At 35.7% G+C, this 22,005-nt stretch overlaps 1 protein-coding gene across 2 annotated transcripts; it reads right to left on the bottom strand.

Annotated features, from left to right (window-relative positions):
- Positions 1-244: 244 nt before the first annotated feature.
- On the bottom strand, positions 245-18,155 carry MMADHC (metabolism of cobalamin associated D). Of its 2 annotated transcripts, XM_050750421.1 has the most exons (8): positions 17,976-18,155; positions 17,401-17,461; positions 12,500-12,644; positions 9,791-10,008; positions 6,775-6,880; positions 6,056-6,186; positions 1,693-1,779; positions 245-778 (listed from the first exon to the last, which is right to left on the bottom strand). In XM_050750421.1, the coding sequence occupies exons 2-8, from the start codon at positions 17,407-17,409 to the stop codon at positions 584-586; spliced, it is 891 nt and encodes a 296-aa protein (XP_050606378.1). In that variant the 5' UTR covers positions 17,410-17,461; positions 17,976-18,155; the 3' UTR covers positions 245-583. The 2 variants fall into 2 exon arrangements, with proteins under 2 accessions (XP_050606378.1, XP_050606377.1); XM_050750420.1 differs by lacking the exon at positions 17,976-18,155 and having other exon boundaries at positions 17,401-17,843.
- Positions 18,156-22,005: the final 3,850 nt, after the last annotated feature.

The raw sequence follows: 22,005 nt of genomic DNA, 5'->3' as shown, positions 1-22,005 counted from the left end.
GTGTTTAAAGATATATTATCCTTCTTCTTCTTTTCCTGAACATAAATTATTTCAAAGTAATACTCAGACTGGTACCACAACACTTTAATAGACAATAAAGATAAAAGAAAATTTGAAAAAGTAAAGTCTACAATGAATCCAAAATTCTCAACTGCATTATTAAAAAGAACTTTAAAAAGATTAATACAGAAACTTAAGAATCAATAATGATGGTATTTTAAAAATATTGTAATGAAAACACACATTATTGTAACCAAATGTGTGATTTATTTTGGGAAGAAAATAATTAAAACTGAGGCCTTTTTCCAAAAACGGGGAGAAATAACAATAGCAGATCATACCCTGGTTACAAGCTAATTACCACATCCCATACAATGTGGATGTGCTCAATGTGTATTCAATGATATGAATAACGAAGATTTGCAATGTTAAAGTCCCAAATCACTTGCCAATGTTGTAAATTCATAAATGCTGAAATAAATACTTAGAAATAAGTCTATTTTAAAAACTTTAGTATGACAGTGTTTATAGATCAATCCAAAGATCACATACAAATAGTACAGCAAATAAATGGACATTTCTGCTAATTTCCACTTAATTTCTTCATAATATGGCTGTCTGGTGTTGCATTAGTGAAGATACTTCCTACAACTACATGGGTACCCCAGAGACTATGACGAATCACTTTACAGCATCCAAGGTCATCAACAGAGAATCCTAAATGTCGGTAGCGTTCGTCAGTTTCAAAAAGAGTGTTGTTTGTATATGGTCCAAAAAACTAAGGAAATAAAAATGAAGTATTTTCATTAGTAAGAAAGACATTTTAGTAATAATTTTTAGGTAAACATGACACCTATCTACTTTAATATTCCAAATATTTAAAAAACTAAGTAAGTAAAAAGTCACATGCAACACTTAAACTGCCTTAACACCCCTTTTCCCCAATTCCTATGCATTCCGGAAATGTGAAATGATCTAGCAAATTTCATGTTACCTAGAATCAAACGCATACTATTGCACATCCTTTAAAGATGGAATAAACCTTAGACAATTATCTATAGTTCACCATCATTTTCAAGACAAGGAAACTAAAGACCAAGCAAGTTTTCCATTTCTCGATATCTTATTTGACTTTGAGAAGAAATGGTATATATTCCTATCTTAAGATTCAGAAAATGATTTGATTACTACTTGTTACTGAAAGATATATCCAGAATTTAAAATGTGACTACAGTGGTAGTTCAGTTATTTCTTCAAAGTATAACCCTATAAATGTTAATTTCCAAAAATTTACTGGTCTAAGTATTTATTTTTACCACCTGTATTTTAATCAATTAATTCTAATAATAATTATTTCTTCCTTACAGAAACTAGACTGTACCAATTTATAGTTTTCAAGTTATAAAAAGTAAACACACTTATGCAATGCAACTCAAATATATAATATCTACTAGTGAGAACAGAAAGTAAAAACATTTCTAATCAAAAAAATTGAAGTGATGGAGAAACTTAACTGTGAGTGATAGAGGTCTCTCAAAAGTTGTGAATTCCAGTGACTCACAGTAGTATTTATTTGGGTAAAATTGTGAGATTTTTAAAAAGTCTTAATCTATTACCAAAGTTATAAACAAATTTTATAATAAAAATCATCTCTACTTCACATAATTTGATTTTCAAATGATAATTACTCACTGCCAAACCAGATGATGGGTCAATAAAGTCAGCCCAATATCCCTCAGCTCGAAGAGCGTAGCAAATTTCCTTAGCACCGTTGATGAACTGCATTGAAAGTCACAAATAATATGCTTAAAGATAGCATTACTAGAGATTGTTTTATTTTTAAATAAAATTTTAAGTGACTATCTTGTTTCAGAAAAGAACTCAAGATTAATAAAAAATAAAAACCAATAGCAAATTAGACTATAAAAGCATAAGATTATTTTGACCATTCCAGAAGATTGTAAATACAACACTTTATTTTAAAAAGACTAAATTCTACACATTTTCTTTTGAATTCTTTCTTACTTTATGAACTACTTCTAATCAGTTCTATGCTACTAACTTCTGAATCTGTCATAAACTATCAACTATGGTTGCTATTTTCTATTATTACGGTGATAACAGATACAGGTAAAATACTAAATAGGTATTTTAATAGAAATAGGTAAAGGAAAACAAAATGCTCTTAATGAAAAGATCTGAAACATTCATTCGTTTGAAAGAAAGTTGTTTAAAAACATTTACTTGTTTGTGTGTCCTTCAAAATACATCTATCTACTCACATAGTCATGAAATCATTCTGAAAAAACACATAAAAATAATATAACCTGGTAAATGGTGTACTTAAACAAGGTACTTGCTTTTCATTATATACTCTTCTCTATCTTTTGTATAGTGTACAATTACTACTACCATGTGCATGTATAAAAATTGTGGTCTTACCATCCTAATTTATAAGCTATTTTATTAGCTTTATCAGAAGTCTAAGTAGTGAAAAGACAGTAACAAATATTAAGACCAGATTACAATGTTGAAATAAAGAAGAGATGATGAATGTTTAAAAACAAGGGCACACAGCTACTCAGGAGGCTGAGGCAGAAGAATTGCTTGAACCCGGGAGGCAGAAGTTGCAGTGAGCCGAGATCACGCCACAGCACTCCAGCCTGGGCGACAGACAGACTCCGTCTCAAAAAACAAAACAAAACAAAAAAATCAAGGGCACAGTTCCACTTCTGGCCGTAACAGAGTTAACAGGTACTGAACTCGCAATCCTGTTGTAAAACTATAAAACTGATCAAAATATACAAGGTAACTATTTTTAGACCCTGAACAACAGGTGAGACAAGACCTTTGAGAGAAGGGAAACAAATGAAAAAATCCCCATATTTGCTCCAGCTTTCTGTCTGTGGACATTTGCCTGTCACAGGGCAAAGAACTAGAGCCCAAGCAAAATGATGCTGTCACTGGAGCTGAGGAGGTAGAAAGCAAGAGTTCGAGACAGCTGAGGCACCTGGGATTTGTAAGGCAAGGTACTGGAAATGAAGGAGATACATAAAATGGGCTCCTGAGTTAGGCTGCAGAACTATTCACCATAGTTTCTTAGCTAAGGGCTGAGCTGTGCACTCATGAGGCAAGATTCCGAGAGGCCTAGAGATCATGTGTCATGCAGTGCTGGGAGACATGGATTTCCGACCCACCCAGAATGAAAAGACCTTACTGACTAATTGTGGTATTTCAGCTGAGATCTCCAAAAGTCCAGGCCTTAAATCAAGACTTTATTGTAATTCAGAGGTTAGTAAGCTACTGTCCAAGGGCCAAATCTGATCTGGTGCCTGTTTGGATAAACAGTTTTAGTGGACACAGCCATGGCAATTCATTTACATATTGTCTACAGATGCTTTAACAACACAGGGGTAGAGCTGGGTAGCTGAGACCCTAAGGCCTATAAAAGCTAAAATATTTACTATTTGGCCCCTGTTAAACAAATTTTATGGGAGCTCCTTGTTTTGGACTAGCCTCCTGCACTAGGTCGCAGGAGATGAGACCAAACCAGAATAGAGTCACTCATGCTAGGTACTGCCTAATCTAACTGAATTCTGAAACAGACTAGTTTTCAAACAAACAAACAACAAAAAAACCAAGATTCACAGCAACCAATCAGAATGGGCCTAGTTTACCTGAGCCAGCATAAGAAAGCCACCTGTGTTTTAACCCTATGAGGAAAGTAACTTTGAAAGGAATAATCTGCTTCTCGTTTCCTATTGCTGCTTTCTCCAGCTCTTTGCCGTGTATAAAGCCAGCCTCCTCTGCTTAACTGTTTGTAACAATCTATTTTACAGAATGAGGCGTTGCTTGATTCTAGAATTTCAAATCAAAACCAATTAGATCTTTAAATTTGTGATAATTTGTCTTTTAACACCCCTTCCAGAAAAAGTTAGTTGACCTAAGGTAACTTTTCTCTTAATACTTTCTTGTAAACTAACAATAACCATTAAGATAATACTGTATTCTTTAGGTTATCTTCCATATTTAATATTTATTGCTGTATTTTATTAATCCTCACAATTCTTAAAAATAGGAAAACTACTGAATATGGCTTAGAAAACAGTCATTAGAATGTATTTCAATTTAATGAACAGATGTATCATACATAAACTACAAGGAGAGCAAAACAATGCAATGCAATCAAATGTTTACAAAGGTTAACTGAAAGAATCTCAAATTAACACAAAGCTGAAGTATTTTTCTTAGGATTTCTGTTCACCAACACTGACATCTGCTGGAAAAAATTAGAATAGATTTAAACCATAAAATATCAAATATTTACTTGGAGAGCTAGGTGTGGTTCCAAAATAATCACGAATAAATCTTTAATCAAAAAAATCTTTTTTCACAGAAAATAAAATAGCTTCAGTCATTATAAAATTAAAACTCTCAAGTTGAAGCATGTTGCCATTCAAAGCCCTGAAACTGGTTATAGGAAACTAACTTAGAACTATACTGGAGTCACTATCAAATTAGGTTCAGAATCTTAAACTGACCAAAAATTAAAACTAATGCAATATACATGTGATAATATTCTAGCACTTCAATGATAGTGATGAGTATATATTTACTAAGCATTAATATGTAAATAGAAAATATCCTACGCCTCTCTATAACTTTTGTTAATCACTATATAATATGCTTGTGATTGTTAAAAACCACACAAAATCTATTAGCAGCTATATGACATTTAAATGTGAAATTATAATATTGCTGAATATGTAAATTACAATACTTTTACAAATAAAAACCATATATCTAATCCGAAAGAAAACATAAAATAATTCCTAATATCCTGCATAGAAATCACTAACGGGATTTTTAAATTCAAGTTAGTGACTTGAACCCCTTAGCTAACCTGAGTTGGAAAGAACTGCTAACACCCAGGGTAAGCTAGCATGACAGTTTATATACTAGAACAATCTTTTTGGTGGGCAAATTGGAAGTGTCTTATTAAAATTTAAAAGGTAGATACACACTGATTCAGCAACTCTCTATTTAAGAATCTATAGATATTAGCATGCATAAAAGTATTTGTAAAAAGATTGTCACTGCTTGTTGCCTATAATAGCAAAAGTTGGATTTTAAACTTATAAATGACTAAGAAACTTCTTTTATAAGAGATGGGAGGTCTCACTTTGTTGCTCAGACTGAAGTGCAGTGGCACCATCAAGGTTCACTACAGCTCGACCTCTCAGGCTCCAGTGATCTGCCACCTCAGCCTCCAGAGTAGCTAGGACTACAGGTGCGCAACACTACACTTGGATAATTTTTTTTTTGTAGAGACAGCGTCTCACAACATTGCCCAGGTTGGTCTCAAACTCCCGGACTCAAGCAATCCTCTGGCCTCAGCCTCCCAAAGTGTTGGAATTATAGGTGGGAGCCACTGCACCCGGTTAAAATTCTTAAATAATTTAAAAAGTTTATGGTTTACCCATGTGATATAATGCTATGCAGATTTTATAAAGAATGAAATATATCTATGTGTAAGTATGGAAACATGTCAAAGCATACTTTAGGTTAAAAGCAAAACACAGAAAAAAACGTGGGTAAACATTACTATACTGTTATTGTATTGCATACTGTTACTGTTTACTCTTGGAGAGAGCTGGCATAATTTTCACTCATTATTTGACATGTTCTAAGCCCAGGAGAAAGGGAAGATGGGGAGATAAAGGGGGAGATGGAGGAGGAGGGGGAGGGGGAGGCTGAGGGGAGAAGGACAAAGAGTTAATTTTACCTTTTTGTCATTTTCCAAATTTTCCAAAATAGACTTTTAAAAAATAAATTGAGGAAAGTAATAAACAGAATCTAAATTTTTAAGGATACTAAAAAAGCACTTTTATTCTCAAAAAAAATGTAAGTCCTTTAGCATTACAACACTTTGGAGGAAAATGAATAAAGGGTGGAAATGACCTTTAAATGACCTTAAAAAGTCATCATTTTAAGACACTCGTTCACTGTTACTTAGTGACCATAAAATTAAATTATTAGCAATTGAAAGAATTACCTTTTCTAAGAGCACTTCTCTTTCAATTTCTACTTCTTCACTCCAAACAGTCATATCATTCTTAGTTTTCTGTGTTACAGTCAGAATCAGTAGTTTGCTATTAGCTACTTCTGGAAACAGTGATTCAAAATCTACAAATAAGAATAAATATTCCAGGTAGAAAAGAATTTGATTTTTAAAGAACAAATTTTTAAAGAAGGTTAAAAGTACTTCTTTAGAAAAATGCTGATTAAGTAAAATTACTGTGGCATTAGATTTTTATAAATGTATATTATTTTTGAAAAGGGTAAAATTAAACTTAGTTTTGTTTACTTCTGCTTTTGTTGGATGAACTGAAATATTACTACCAACAATCCTGAAGGGTAAGTAGGATTACACATTATTTGGGGTTAATATAATTTTCAAAAATGCCTACTAAGATTTTTCAGTATTATATTAACTCATAAAATTATAACTCTAATAATCACCCAGGAGTAAAAATGACTTTAATTTACCCTTAGGAAAAAAGTTATAAAAATTTTACTCTTCCTATCTAATGGCAGCATGAGGTCAGATGTCACAGGACATTTGAACGCCTTTATCTTGGTCATGTAATCACTTCCAGCCAGATACAGTAAAATATAATATTAAGGTATAGAGCATTCCAATTTCTATAGAGGACATTATTCAACATATTAAAAAATTAGTAACAGTGTTTCAAAATATAAAGCATGACGTACCTTTTCGCAGCAATTCTGGACATGTTTGTATTGCACACTCTACTCTGGCACTTTCAAAGTAAGTTTCTGCACTGTTAATTTCTTGTTCAACAGGTGCATCATTACCCTAAGGAGAACAAGGATGTAAGTCAACAAAATCTGGAGTTCAAATAGAACGGTATCTTGCCTGTTATAAACTTGCCTTCCTTAGAAAGCTTTTTGTTTGTTTTTACAAATAATTATAATCTATCTGGGAGGTGAGGTAATGATGTTTTTTCATTTACTCAAACTTTTCTCTACAATGAATATAAGATTTGGAAGTTCAAAAAATGTGAATACAGCAGATCATGACTATATAAATATACTGATATTCTAAAACTTGCTATGAACAGAAATTGGCTAAGTAACTAAAATGCCATAATGTGTCTCATAATGTTACGTCTTCTATTTTATGGTAATATATTTAATTACCTTTTCTTCTATAATCTGTAAAATGGGGATAATGATACTAACTTACAAGATACATGACTAAATAATACAGCCTCTCCTACAGGAAGAGCTTAGAGGCTTTTATTCAACTGAAATTTACTGAGAGCCTACTATACATCAGGCACTATGACAGGAGAAGGCACTGCAATGGTAAAAAATTCAGTCCTTACTTTCAGCGATTTCAGGCCTAATAAAAAAAAAAGCACAAGCAAATAAATGCAATTCAATATGACAAGTGCTATCGAGTTACGAATAAAGTCTTCTAGGGGCACAGATGAGGAAGAAACACTTTGCTGGGAAGAATCAGGAAATGATTGAAATGGTGATATTTGAGCTACAAGTTAATATATCTGACAGGTAAAAAATAGATGGTATAGAGATTATGAATTCAGGAGGAAAAACAGTGCAGCAAAAGACAATAAAGTGCAAAGACACAGAATGTTGTATTCAAGAAAAATGGCAAGTATGTTGTGGCTGGAGTACAGAGGGAATAGGAAGTAGTGGCAGATAAGGTGGGAAGGATAAGGGATCAAAATTGTGAAATGCCATTTATTCAGCATTAAGAAATTTGGACTTTAGTCTACAGGCAATGAGAAATAGCAATATCAAATGCAAAAATTAGCCAGGAATGGTAGCATATGCCTGTAATCCCTGCTCGTTGGGAGGGTGAGGCATGAGAACTGCTTGAACTTGGGAGGCAGAGGTTGCAATGAGCCAAGATCGTGCCATTGCACTCCAGCCTGGGCAACACAGCAAACCTCTGTCTCGGAAAAAAAAAAAAAAAAAAAAAAAAAAAATCTTGTGGGCTAGAGATTATTACTATCCTCATTTGACATATAAAGATATAGGAGTGGCCAGGCATGGTGGCTCACGCCTGTAATCCCAGAACTTTGGGAGGCCGAGGCAGCCGGATCACGAGGTCTGGCGATCGAGACCATCCTGGCCAACACGGTGAAACCCCACCTCTACTAAAAATACAATAATTAGTCGGGTGTGGTGGTGCGCGCCTGTAATCTCAGCTACTCAGCAGGCTGAGGCAGGAGAATCACTTGAACTAGGGAGTCGGAGGTTGCAGTGAGTCAAGATCGCACCACTGCACTCCAGCCTGGTGACTTCATCTCAAAACGAGATGAAGCGAGACTTCATCTCGAAACAAAAAAACAAACAAAATGACAACAACAACAAAAAAGAAACAGGAGCTTAGAAAGGTTAAGTATTTTCCTCGAGGTCACAAAATTAAGTAAGCTGCAGAGTCAATCTTTGAACCCAGATTTATTCTATCTTCATTGTGTGTCATGCTATAATGACTCTAAAAATCCAGGTAAGACAAACAGGCCTTGAACTCTGGCAAAGAATTGAAAGGACACTAATATTTTAGGAGCAACTTGAGAGAAAAAAGCGATGTGATTTTTATATTATTTATAGTGATATGATGGAGAGAGAAGGTTGGTGCTCTAAGTTTTATCTTAGGAGAAAGGGGAGGATGGTTATTCCACTAACAGTATTGGTTATACAGGAGTTAGAACAGGTTTTTAAGGGAAAAAAAAAAATATTACTTCAGTATTAGACACACAAAATCTGGGGACTTGCGAGACATCCAAACAAAGATGGTTCAGTAGGCATATAGAAATATAGAACTGGAAATGTCAGAAAGAGAAATACTGAATTAGAAATTATAAAAACATAGACTGTGGAGGAGCCAACGGATTAAGTGTCCAAGGGGTGATTCAAATGAGAAGTTGTAGGACAGAAACTTAGGGGAAATGTAATTTAATTGACAGACAGGAAGAACAAGAAGCCAAGAAGGCTGAGAAGGAATTATCTGATAAAAACATAGGACTGGTCAACTGTGTCTCAGTGTCAGGTCATCTAATATAACTCAAAAGTAAGGAATTGCTGCTGCTTATAATATGGCTTTGATTAAAAAAAAAAAAAAACTCAGCCTAAAACTATGCAAAAATATGAAAAATGATAAACATCAGGGGTTTGACAGGAACCCTGAATTGCATGTAGCTTTCCACTTTAAACAATCACAAATGCAAGTTAAAAATGTTTAAAAATGAAGAAAAAAAAACCAACCTTAAGAAATTATTTAAGAAAAAATAAACTTATGAAACTGGGTCCTTTTTATTATTATATCTGAACAATTTCAGAGATCTCAAATTTTTCTTAAGCTTTTAAATGGCTAGAGGAATACAGAACCAGTTGGAATCAGATCCATGTACAAATTTAATTGCCATTTATTAAAAGTGAAAAACAGGAAACCTAAATTTCCAGTATATAGATATAATTACATTATATCTATACTTAAAAACATATTTTTGAAGAAATATTTTAAAAATATTATAATCTACAGTACAAAAATTATATAGCAAACACTTTGTAGAGGACAATGCCAAGTCTTCCAAAGCTATATATGCTGTTTTTGTATATACAGGTATTGGAATTGATTTTTAACTTTTTCAACAAAAGTAATATGCTTATAATAATCAAGAGTAATATAGCATTAACAATCAGGAAACCACAATAAATGTTACCAACAATTTACCTGAAATTCATTCACATATTGTGCCATCACAAACTCATGTCTTTCACTTGATAAAGGTTCTCCTAGAACATCAGGCAAAGTTTTATGAACCAGGCTTTTCTTCTGTGAAGAAGTCCCATTGAGGTGACAATCAAAACCTATGTTCCCAGGAAGCTGGAACCTCTGATCTTGAGGTCCGAAGGGTCCCATAGTTTCATCAGGCCACACTGTTCGAGAGCCTGAAGAGAAACAACAAAAGGAACAGTTTCTCCTTAATAGTCAAGTATATTGGTAGACTGAAAGAATGTTCTTCTTAAAATTATGTATATTTTTATCTAAAAGATCTTTAAAATCTGTTTTCCTGTGTGAATATAGATAGTTTCCTATTGTTTCCAAAACACTAATCAAAGCAACTGATTGACAGATTACAGGCAAGTCTGTTATTAGGGGAAAGACTGAATAAAATAATCCATACTAAGAAATGCTTGAATGTCATTAAAAAGAAGACAATAAACCTTTACATACTGACACTGAATGAAATCCAGGATACAATGCATTAAAAGAAAAAGCTAAGTCAAAGAACAGCATGTATAATAACATTTACATCCTCATATTTGTGTATTGTTTTGTTCTGTTTTGTTTTTGAGACAGGTCTCTGTCATCCAGGCTGTAGTACAGTGGTGTGATCGCAGCTCACTGAAGCCTTGACCTCTGCAGTCCACCTCAGCCTCGCAAGTAGCTGGAACCACAGGTGCACACCAAAATGCCCAGCTAATTTTGTTTATTTTTGGTAGAGACAAGGTCTCCTCCTCCCTCAGCCTCCCCAAGTGTTGGGATTATAGTCATGAGCCACTGTGCCAGGCCCATGTTTTTAAGTAAAGAGAAGATCTAAAATGAAAGACGCTAAACTTAGTAATGGTCGTCTGGAGAGGGTCATTCTGCTGCTGTTATCTGGTGGCACAAAACATGAATGGGAAAAAAATTATGCATCACGTGACCTAATGCTCTGTTTACCAGCCACGTGAGTTAACATGGATTGCAAATACAGAACAAACCACATTACTTTATTCACTTAAAACTTAAAAACAATACTAACTTACAAAAAATTCAAAAAGATTCAGAAGAGAATAAAGTAGAAAATTAAACTAAAAATTACTCAGAGCAGCGATCTGGGCTTACAGAAACAGGGACAACTGCTTTGCATATTACTTAGCAATAAAAATAGATATTTAAAAATATCCTGTCAGAGAACTAAGTAACTGAAAATGGCTATGTCAGTATGGCTGCCTCATTCCTAGATCATGAGCCACCATATCCCTCTTCCACACTTAGGGCATACATCGCCCATCAATCATGGAACCATTTCCTGCTGAACCCAGACGATGTCTCAAGATTCTCAACATAAACTCTAGTCCAATGCTTCTCAAACTCTAAAGACGTACTTAAGATACATCTGGGATCTAGTTTAAATGCAGATTCTGATTTAAAAGGTCTGGAGTGGGGCTCAAGATTTTGCATTTCTAACAAGCTCCTAAATGATACTGATGCAGATCATGTTGAATAACAAGGCTCTATACAGACAGCCACTAATGACTACTCAAGTCACTTCCCAAGAGAAAACCTGTTAGCTATTTTTGAACAAGATGGTTTTTAAAGGTCTAACAATCTCTAGTTCTCTTTACAGAAAACACACGTCCCATATTAATAGTAGATTTGGGCAGTGGATTTGACCGTATGTTTACTGGTCATTTTAGGTTTTCTTTTCTGGGAAAGGCCTATTCATGTCCTTTTGTTTTCTGATTTTTCTTTCAGGTTGTCTTTTCCTATTGATCTATTACAAATTCTTTATATATTCCAGATACCAATCCCTTACATAATTTGAATGGCAAATCTTTCATTTATTATAAATATATGGTTAGTCTTCGGGTGACGTAAATTGGGGAGTAGTCAGAGAGTTAGAAAACTTGAGCAGGATGGACGGCTCTGAATGCTCAAGTGAACTTAAATTACACTGTAAGTAATGTGTGCCATGAAAAAAGGATTCCATGTCCAATATCTTTGGGACACATTAGGTTAAGTTTCTAAGAGTCTTTAATATTTTAGTGTGCATTATAAGCCTCCAAGACAGGAATATGGCATATAGCATTTCTCAAACTTACCTACCACAGAGACTATCCCCCCTACCCCCACTTTTTCTTTTTAACCTTGAATAATGCTTCATGGCTTGACGTTAGTCTGGGAACTACTGCTGAAAGCAATGAAAGGTAACAGGTTTTTCAAGAAAGTGATGTGGTTAAAATATTTTAGAATGATTAGCATGGTAGCGGTGTACCAAACAGATGAGAAGAAATAGACTTTGTAGAAAGCAGGTAAGTTAAATAAACACTAACACATAAAAAGTACAAGGTACACTTATGAAATTTAGCAAAGAATGGGAAGAAATAATAATATGGTTTAACAGGACCAAAAGGAGATTTGTTTCAGGGAAGACTCTATGTTTGAAGATAGAAAAAGTTTAAGAAGTTTTAGAAACCAGTACTTATTCTTTCTTCCTTTTTTATACTGTAGCTTTCTGACATAAATATATTTAGGCAGAGCTGTGATTCATTTTCAACAGAATAAACACAACTTCAGAAAAATCCATTAAGCCTTAAGAAGAAATATTAGAGGAAATACAACTAGAAATGTTTTGAAACAATTATAAGTAAAGCAATAACAACTTTCACTTGCATATATCTGGAGGTGCAGCGGCCACATGAGACTCATCCGAACCTGACGATCCTGCAGTCGAAAAGGCTCTGGGATTGACAACCCTTTTAACTAAAGAGCAAAATCCTGGGAGATAGGAAACCAGTCTGGCTCTGTTACAAAGCACCTAAAAATGACACAAAATTAAAATTATTTCTTCTGAATATAAATGTTATACTTACATAGACAATCTCTGGCAAATCTTCACACTGCAAGGTTCTTTTAAAAACCAACATTCTACTTTTACTGAACACCTACTATATGACAAGCATTATGTATATTTGTAATTTTAAAACTAAAAATAAATATTGAAAAAAAACAAGTAATGAGTTAGTTTGGGTAAAAGTCTATGTACTTTTCAATAAAGGCTAGAATTCAAGAGTGTCACACATGAGAGAATAGACATCTAAAAGTTGTCTTACTTAAACACACTAAAAAGGTAGCACAACGAAGAAGATTCTTCTATCCTCAATAAAGAACTCTCAAAACATCTCTTTGGACCAAAATCTGTTACTTTCGAACTTTCCTCTCTTCTTTTACTGCTATAAATTATGCTAATTCTCTCCCATACTGTCCTTTCATTGTGGTTTCACGGCAATGTCTGCTTTTCTCCATTTCAGCACATATCTTTGTGGTACATTTTTTTCTACTTGTATGTTCACTTACTAGACTGTGAGATCACGTATTACAATGGATGAATGTGTAAATATCTTTCATTCATAAATTTTTTCACAAAGTACTTGGGTCAGAACAATTTAATGCAGGGATTGGCGAATGATTTCCCAATACAGCCCACTGTTTTGGTAAATAAAGTTTTACTGTAACATAGCCATACTAATTTATGTATTGCCTATGGTCACTTTCCCACCACAATGGCACAGTTAAGTAGTTACAAGAGAGATTCTATGGCCCACAAAGTCTAAAATATGCACTATCCGGATATTTGTATTAAAACACACACACACACTGGCAACTCTCAGTTTAGTGAAAAAGATATTAAGAACAAACACCAAATCATCTGTGAAATGCTATGAAAAGATTTGAATAATTATTAAGAAATCTTTGGGAGAAAAGGTAATTAATTTCATGGAGGATACACTAAGCTTTGAAGACAATAAAAATTTGCTTGGGAAAAGGTGCATTTCAACCAGTGACTTTCAGGAACAAAGGAATAGAGACATATTTCAAAGAGTGACAAATTCAGTGAGGGTAGGTATAAGAATGCAATAAAAAAAAGGTTTGAAATTGAACTTATGGGCAACTATATAAGACTGTATATTTAACTCAGATGGTAAAGGGCTTGTTACAGCAAGATAGTAAGAATTTTAATTTGTAGGCAGGAAAGAGTCAGAGTAAACTGACAAAAACAAAGGCTGTTTCAAGAAATGTACCACTAAGGGCGGTATAAAAAATGGACTGGAGGAGCAGTAGAGAGGTGGTGTGAAAATTAGTTACTAGGATATTGGAAAAATCCAGCCATCTGACACTTGAGAATTATTCTATTTCCCTTTCACAAAGTACAGTATTCTAAAATTCAACCTATTTTTTTCCTTCCACCTTTTCACCGTTAAGTATAAGAGTGCATCCTAACTGGTCTTTTTGTCTTTCTGACATAATTTCCTACAAATTTACCCTCACTTCCCTTACTCTACTTTTCAATCACATAAATATATCTCCCCGACATTTCCCATATTTCTCTTCATTCTTTATACTGCCGTAAGATTTCTTCTAGAAGATACTGTTTCCTTATCGTTCTAGAAAATTCTAGCAAATTCTTACTTTTTAAGACCTGTATAAATATAACCTCCTTGGTGATACGTGTCTCCAAAGAATTCTGTCTGCCTAAAATTTAAGCAGCCTCTCTTGGGGTCTGTACCCAACATGCCCAAAGAAACAAAAATGGTAATTACTTGGCTTTTTACTTACAAACAAACTCAGACTTTTGGGTGTTTATATATTACAAATTTACCTTTACAACTAAAGATATTTAAGAGAATGCACCCAAGATCTAAAGGAATCTAAAATTTCAAATTCCAAAAATATTTTCAGCAAGGGCTCAAAATAAGCAGCAGCAAAATAAAAGATTACCTGAAGGGGACAATATTTGAGAGCATGTAACAGTAATAATCAATTGATGCTGGACACTATGGGTCCAAGTTCTATAGTAAGTGCTTTACATATACATTGTTTTATTTACTTTCCATAACAATTCTATACACTGTTATTAGAACTAGTTCCAGGATGATTAATCTACAATCTGCGATCATTCACATCGTTTCACAAGCAAAAAACAGAAGTAAAAGGAAGATCATCCAAATTATTTCAAAAATTGCCTATTATTAATTATTATTTCAGCCTGTCTATCAAGGCCATTAGATTATATTTTGACATTCTTTTCTTGGTGATACAACTTTTAACAAAAGTTACATAATTACTAGTTTTGTTCCTAGCCTAAGAAAATCCAATCACCAAATTTCATTTTAATGGCAAAATAAACCAGTATCTAAATTGCCTACTGAAAGGGACAGTTGATGACAGTACTAATCTGTTTCAAATCTTACCCGTTAACCTGTAAGATTCTCAAATCTTGGCCGGGTGCAGTGGCTCATGCCTGTAATCCCAGCACTTAGGGAGGCAAAGGCGGGTGGATTACCTGAGGTCTAGCCTGGCCAACATGGTGAAACCCTGTCTCTACTAAAAATACAAAAAAAGACAATTAGCCAGGCGTGGTGGTGAGTGCCTATAATCCCAGCTACTCGGGAGGCTGAGACAGGAGAACCACCTGAACCCAGGAGCCAGGCTTGCAGTGAGTGGAGATCCTGCCATTGCCCTCCAGCCTGGAAAACAAGTGTGAAACTGCATCTCAAAAAAAAAAAAAAAAAAAAAAAACCTCAAATCTCTAATTGTGGAAGTGGAGTATTTTCTGACCACCTGACAGATTTTACGACTGGTTTAGCTGGTGAACATAATAAAAAGTAATTGCCAAAAAGCAAGACAAAATTACAGCAGAGACTTCATTCTAGTTTGAGGGTAAGTACATATTTTATATATGATTAAATTCAAACTTCTAGACTTAGGAAGATGACATGCTATTATGTTTTAACTTTAAAATCCTTATTAGTATATAAAAAGAAAGTGCCTTTTGTGCACTGCCTTTGGACGAGGTTCTGCTTTTGATCATGTGAGAAAATACAGTCTGTACAAAAACTAAAAACTGGTAGTTTATGCAGTGCATCCAAATCTATCCAGATATTTTTTGCAGCCCCCAGTGTTGCAAGATATTTGAATTAAATACAAACATTGAGTAATTGAAATATTTACACAAAAGGTCCAGAAATTTGGCTCTTCCTGAAAACTCAGAAGACCTGGCAGTATTGGACTCACATAACCAAATGGCATTAGTTAGCAACAAATCACTGTGGCTAAGGGAAGGCTGCTCCCCTTTTAACAGAAAGGCTTTGTGATAGTCCCCATGAAGGCATCTTAATTTACCTGTCTAGACTCTGAAACATCAACATTTTTGCCCCTTGTTATGAAACACCTATCTGCATATCATTAGTAACATCCATCCAGAATTTACAATCCATATAAATTAACACAAAAATTGTTAACGTACATTTGGATACTGAAACTTAAAATTTACTTTAATATGAACTTCTTTCTAACAAAAGACTTACAAAAGGATCTTCCCTACTGAACTATTATAATTTATTCATTTAAACCAAAATAAAACCAGGTCAAATAATAGCTTTCTATTCTACTTCAATTAATTTCTCTCCTTTGAAAGTGCCACATACTTCTTTTACAGCATTCTTTTTCTGTGCAGGTTACGGGCAGGCAAAAATTCACCGTAGAACTTGGCCAAGACTAGTAATCTACTCTTATGACTTGTCTCTACAGTCACACTTTAGACTTAATATATCATGTTCAATTACAGAAATACCATCCTGGCTAACTGCTGCCATATAAGTCTTCCTAGTACACAGCTCTAAGTGAATAATCACAATTTAAGGAATAAAGTCTAAATTACTGAGTTCGGCATTCAAGGTTCTCATTTACTTGGTACCAACCTCACAATTCAACCTTATCTCCCACTTATCTCTTTCACACATCTTACATTTAGGTTAGCAGGGAGCAATGACTTTTTAATTTTTCAGAGGGGTAGGCGGGGTGGGGAGTTCTATGAATATACCTTCCTGTCCTTCCCGCTCATATTTTAGACTATACAAATCTCACCCATCTTTCAAACCTTTCAAAAGTTAAATGTTTCCCTCATGAAGTGATCCCAAACTCCTCTCCACAAAGCCTTGAATCTGCATTGCACCTTTGTGTCGGTTCTAAAAAAATTATTATACTTTAATTGTAGCTGTTTTTATATATGTCTTATGACCGCTACATATGAATTCTATAGATAGGATGTGTCTAATCACTGGAAAGTTACAGTCAATAAATATCTTTGGTGTGTGAGAGTATCTCCTGTTCTTATTTTGTAGGATTTGGAAGGTCACTTCCAATACAGAAACTGTTGAAAAGAAAAGAAAAGAAAAAAACACCCTTCAGTTTAGCTAACCCAAAAGATAAAAAAGGGCCTAAACATAGATTCTAATATTTACTGAGACGCTGTATTTTAAAATACCGAAAGGGTGCTTGAATTTCCACATCTGTACAAGTCAAATTGTATAAATAAGTGTATTTGCAGTGAAAAGAATGCTACCACCTTCAAAGCATAACACAATTTCACACCACTTGCTTCCCCTGACATTTTTGATACATTATGTCTAACACTATGCCACCCAATGCCATCATAATTAAACCCGTTCTTTCATTTCCTAACATTCCCAAACTAGTTTACTATGCTGATTCTTAGGAGATAATGTACTCACATTGGCCATCTCCACTGGAGAGGGCAGTTCGCAAAATAGCTTTCCTTTGGTAAAGTTATTCCTGGGAAAGAACACAACAAAACAGACGAGTGACCGATTAAACTCCAACAACAGACAACTGAGGTAACGTCCACTCTTCGGAGGTGTGTCCTCCACCACGTCAGGACCAAAGTCCAAGCTCTCCCCGTACCCTAAGGAGGCCAGAACTCGCCCCCTTACCGGGCACAGATCCCCCGGCCCGGAGCGGGCACTGCAGCTCAGAGCCCTTCCGGTTTACAGCCGCGGAAAATAAACTCGGACCAGATCGGGGCGGGGAATGGGGGCTGGGCGGCCACAATTCAGTCCCGGGAATCGAAGCGGCTGCTTTAATAGAGGTTGGGGCTGCATAACAACAGCTCCAGGCAAAGCTTCCGGCTAAGCTGAAGGATGAGGAAGCAGAAAAGAGACTAAAGACAGAGGGACAGGATGGCTGGGGACAACGACAGGGACCTAGTGAAAATACAGGCAATACCGAGGGCTGTAGCCCTAACACGAGCAAGTTTGGAGGGGCTAACGTGGGCGGAAACCGTCCGTACCAGGCACCACCACTGTCCCCAGCTGTCCCAGAACCAGACTCTTCCTGCCGTTAAAATGGCGGCGGCGACTGCAGCTGTGGTAGCGCCTACGCTGGCGGTGACCAGGCAGAAGAAGTTGCTGCTGAGCGCGTCGATGCGAAGGATCGCCGAACCGATGATGCGCACGCGCATAGTAGGCCTACGTGGAACCGACCTGTCACTGGGTTAAACGCATGGGAGGAGAAAAGGTGGGGCGAGGGTGATTTGGGTGGATGGAGAGGAGGGCTCCCAACCTGCGTTAGGCGGTCAATTAACCTTCATGAACTCCTTGATGCGTTTGATAGTCTTCCCATCTTAAGCCTTTCTTACTGCCTCCAGGAGATACAGTCTTCTGTTCTTTTTGTCATAGTTGTTTATTTTTCATGACTCGCTGTTTTTGAGCGTAGGACACTTACCTCTTTCTGTGTTCCCATCCCTACCACAGTGCCAGGCTCCCAATATGCTCAATAAATAAATATTAGGCGACGGATTTGTAAATCGTATATCATTTTCATGTATCTAATACGTTTTTTAAAAATTGACTAAAGCCCATAAGCCTATATTTTATTTCAGCTGTCCTTAGTTTTCGGCCTGGTGGTCTTTTCCGTTCCAGGTTCCTGTCCGGAATACGTCACCATGTCGCTCCAGGCTTCTCTGGACTGTGACCGTTTCTCAGACTTTCCTTGTTTTTGATAACCTTAATAATTTTGAAGCGACTTATCGGTCATTTGGTCAAATGTCCTTCAATTGGGTTTTGCCTGTTTTTTTCTCAGGCATTGACTGAGGTTATAGGTTTTTTTGTTAAGAGGTAAGGTAAAGTGATCTTCTCATCACGTCATGTCAAGGGTATATACTATCAACATGACTTATTACTGTTGATGCTAATCTTTATCACCTTGTTAATGTAGGGGTTGTCAGGTTTCTCCACTGTGAAGTTACTCTCTCTTTGGAAGGGCATCACTCTGTGCAGCCCAACTGTAGAAATGGGAAATTGTTATACTCCACCTTTATGAGGACAGAGTATCTTCATAAATTATTTGGAATTCTTTTGCATGGGAGATTTGTCTGTACTCCTGCATTTCTTTAAGTATTCAATCATTTATGTCAATATGGACTCATGGATATTGATTTTACATTTTGGGTTATAATCCAATACTACTTTATTTTGTTGTTCATATTGGTTCCAGCTTTGGCTATTGAGATTTCCTTTAGTTGGCATTTGTGTCTTTTTGACACACCCTCCTCTTTTTATGTTTATGGATTTTTTTCTTGAGCATTTTCTTAATTTCTGTAAGATGCTCCAGGCTCATCTTGTATATTCCCTGCCCCAATCCTAGAATCAGCTACTTCCCCAAAGAGCCAAGGGTCCTTCTAATGGAAAATGATATTAGAAATAAAGATTTGGACATTTGGGATATTATTGCCTCTAGACCCTCTCAGCTGACAGAGCAAGGAAATGTTCGTGCATATGCTAACCTGACTAAATATGCATATCTGTAAGTATTTATGTATGTATCCATCTGTATCTTTGACAGCTACACAGGAGTTCTAGGTTCAAGTATTAGAGCTGTTATCTTCAGTGCAATTCCAGCACCACATGGATCATTGTAGCCTTCTCCCCTTGCTTGTCTGTAACCTCCCACTCCAGTGTGAGACACTTGGCTCTCATCGTCTGCCATCCATTTACCTAATTGTGCAATTACAGGTTACATGTATAATGGATTCAGAACCATTAACCCATATTCAGAGTACATGTATAGTTGTTTCTGAATTGTTATCAGGTATGCCTGTGAGAAACAGATTTACCGATTAGAGTACAATGCTTATGGATAGTTCTTTTGCTTTTAATCTTATAGACTCCACTTATTTTCAACTGAAGTCAGCAACCCTCCATCCTACCTCTACCTGGCTTCGGTCAAGTTATTTTATATGCTCCTAATACAGTTGTAATCTTTTGCCACAATCTGCATTACCTACTGGGATTCTTTGAGTTCCTAAGATTTTTTAAAAAATCTTCCTCCATTTAAGTTCTCTTTGTGCAATCCTCATATTGCACATTTATTTTTTTTCTTTTCCTGTACCTAGTAGCAGACAGCTGGTCAGTAATGGGATAGATGTAAAACATTTTTTCACTTTAAATTTTCTTTCTATAGGGTTTGACAAATCCATACATAGTGTCATGGATCCACCATTATAACAGTGTCATACAGAAAAGTTACAGTTCTAAAAAGATCCCCTTTGTACCATCTAGTAAACCCTCCCACCTTCCTATACCTCTAGCAACCACTGATATGTTTACTATCTCTATAATTTTGACTTTTCCAGAATGACATAGAAATGGAATAATACAGTATGTAGCATTTTCAGACTCGTTTTCTTCACACAGTAATAGCTACATTTAAGATTCATCCATGTTTTTGTGTGGCATAACAGTTCATTCCTGTCTTTTTATGGATTCCTTTTTAAGATGGTCTGATAGCTCTGTTGCCCAGGCTGCAGTCCAGTGGCACGATTATAGCTCACTGTAACCTCAAATTCCTGGGCTCAAGCAATCCTCCTGCCTCAGCTTCCCAGGTAGCTGGGACTACAGGCACACACCATCATGCTTCACTAATTGTAAAAACTTTTTTTATAGAGAAGGGGGCCTCAAACTTCTGGCCTCAAGGGATCCTCCCACATCAGCCTCACAAAGCATTAGTATTACAGGTATGAGCCTCTATGCCTGGTCTTTATTTCTCCCTTTTTGATCCCTGAATGGTATTCTAATGTATAGATGTACCATCATTTATACCTATTAAAGAACACTGTGATTCTTCCAGTTTTTGACAATTGTGAATAAAGCTGCTATTAAGTATTTAAGTTCAGGTTTTTCTGTGGACATGTTTCAAATCAGTTGAGTAGATATCTAGAAGCATAATTGCTGGCAATTGTATTTTTATAAGATATTTGAAAATAGTTCTGCTAGGTTATTTGAGCATTTCCCCACAATCATATAAACAGTTAATTTAAGAAATGCTGTTCTATGTTAATAACATAGAGCAAACTTCATTCCACTCCTGTCTGGTTACCACAAATTGGTGATGTCCGAATGAGTAGGCTTTACAAATCACAGGCTGACACTCCTGCAGCTGTTCAAATCAATGAATACTCAATCACAGATAAAGGAGAATATCTTGGAATGTCTTTGTTAAGGATATTCAGAGAAGGAATTCTAGGACTTTCCTTGGAAACCATCTGATAACTCAAGGAACCTTAATCTTAGGAAATTATCCCTGCCCCAGAATCCTCATGTTGTACATTTATTTCCTCTTCCTGTATGTAGTAGGAGACAGCTGGTCAGTTGTGGGATGGAAGTCAAAACATTTTGACTTCAAATTGTCTTTTTCTTTAATTGATTCTTTTTTATGCTGGGAATTTGTTGCTCCAAAAGTAGGCCAATTACTAAAGTCATCAGACTCTCTCTCAATTTCTGAGATGTGAAATTGAAGGAGAGCAGCATATTTTCTTACAGAAAATGCTAGATATAAGGCACAACCAAGGAAGGGGTGGCAGCTCTGTTTCTCTGTTGTGACTTCATGATTCCTAGTTAAAGTCTGTGGGTGTCAAGTTGTTCAGTGATGAAGAGAGCAGAAAAGTGCCAAAGAAGCTGGTGATTTGAGACCTTTACTTTGCAAACATTAGTGATAGGAAACTAGAGTTGAGAAGAAATTCTAAATTTGAAAAGTGAATTCTAGATTATCCTTCCAAACTAACTATGTCCAGGAGTTACTAGCCCGAAGACCTCTACCACCACTACTGATGCTATTTTATAAAGGCAGAATGTTGTATGTAATGGTACAGGTATAGACTAACACTATATGGCCCTGATTGGATTCTTGAATCTGACATTTCTAGTTGAGTCATTGTCTTAGTCTATTTTATGTTGTTATAATCCCACAGACTGACTAATTTATAAAGAAATTTATTTAGCTTATGGTTATGGAGCTGGAAGTCCAAGAGTATATGCTAGAAT

Source organism: Macaca thibetana, chromosome 12 (genome assembly GCF_024542745.1).
Source record: "Macaca thibetana thibetana isolate TM-01 chromosome 12, ASM2454274v1, whole genome shotgun sequence".
Classification (NCBI taxonomy): Eukaryota; Metazoa; Chordata; class Mammalia; order Primates; family Cercopithecidae; genus Macaca; species Macaca thibetana.
The sequence above is the reverse complement of the archived record's forward strand: the minus strand, read 5'-3'. Positions and strand labels throughout refer to the sequence as shown.

What these genes read in the sequence shown, in the direction of transcription:
- MMADHC (XM_050750421.1), bottom strand. An exon ending in AATATGTGAATGAATTTCAG is followed by an intron (nt 6,881 to 9,790) that starts GTAAATTGTTGG and finishes TGTTCTCCTTAG; the next exon opens with GGTAATGATGCACCTGTTGA. An exon ending in ACCCATCATCTGGTTTGGCA is followed by an intron (nt 779 to 1,692) that starts GTGAGTAATTAT and finishes TTATTTCCTTAG; the next exon opens with TTTTTTGGACCATATACAAA.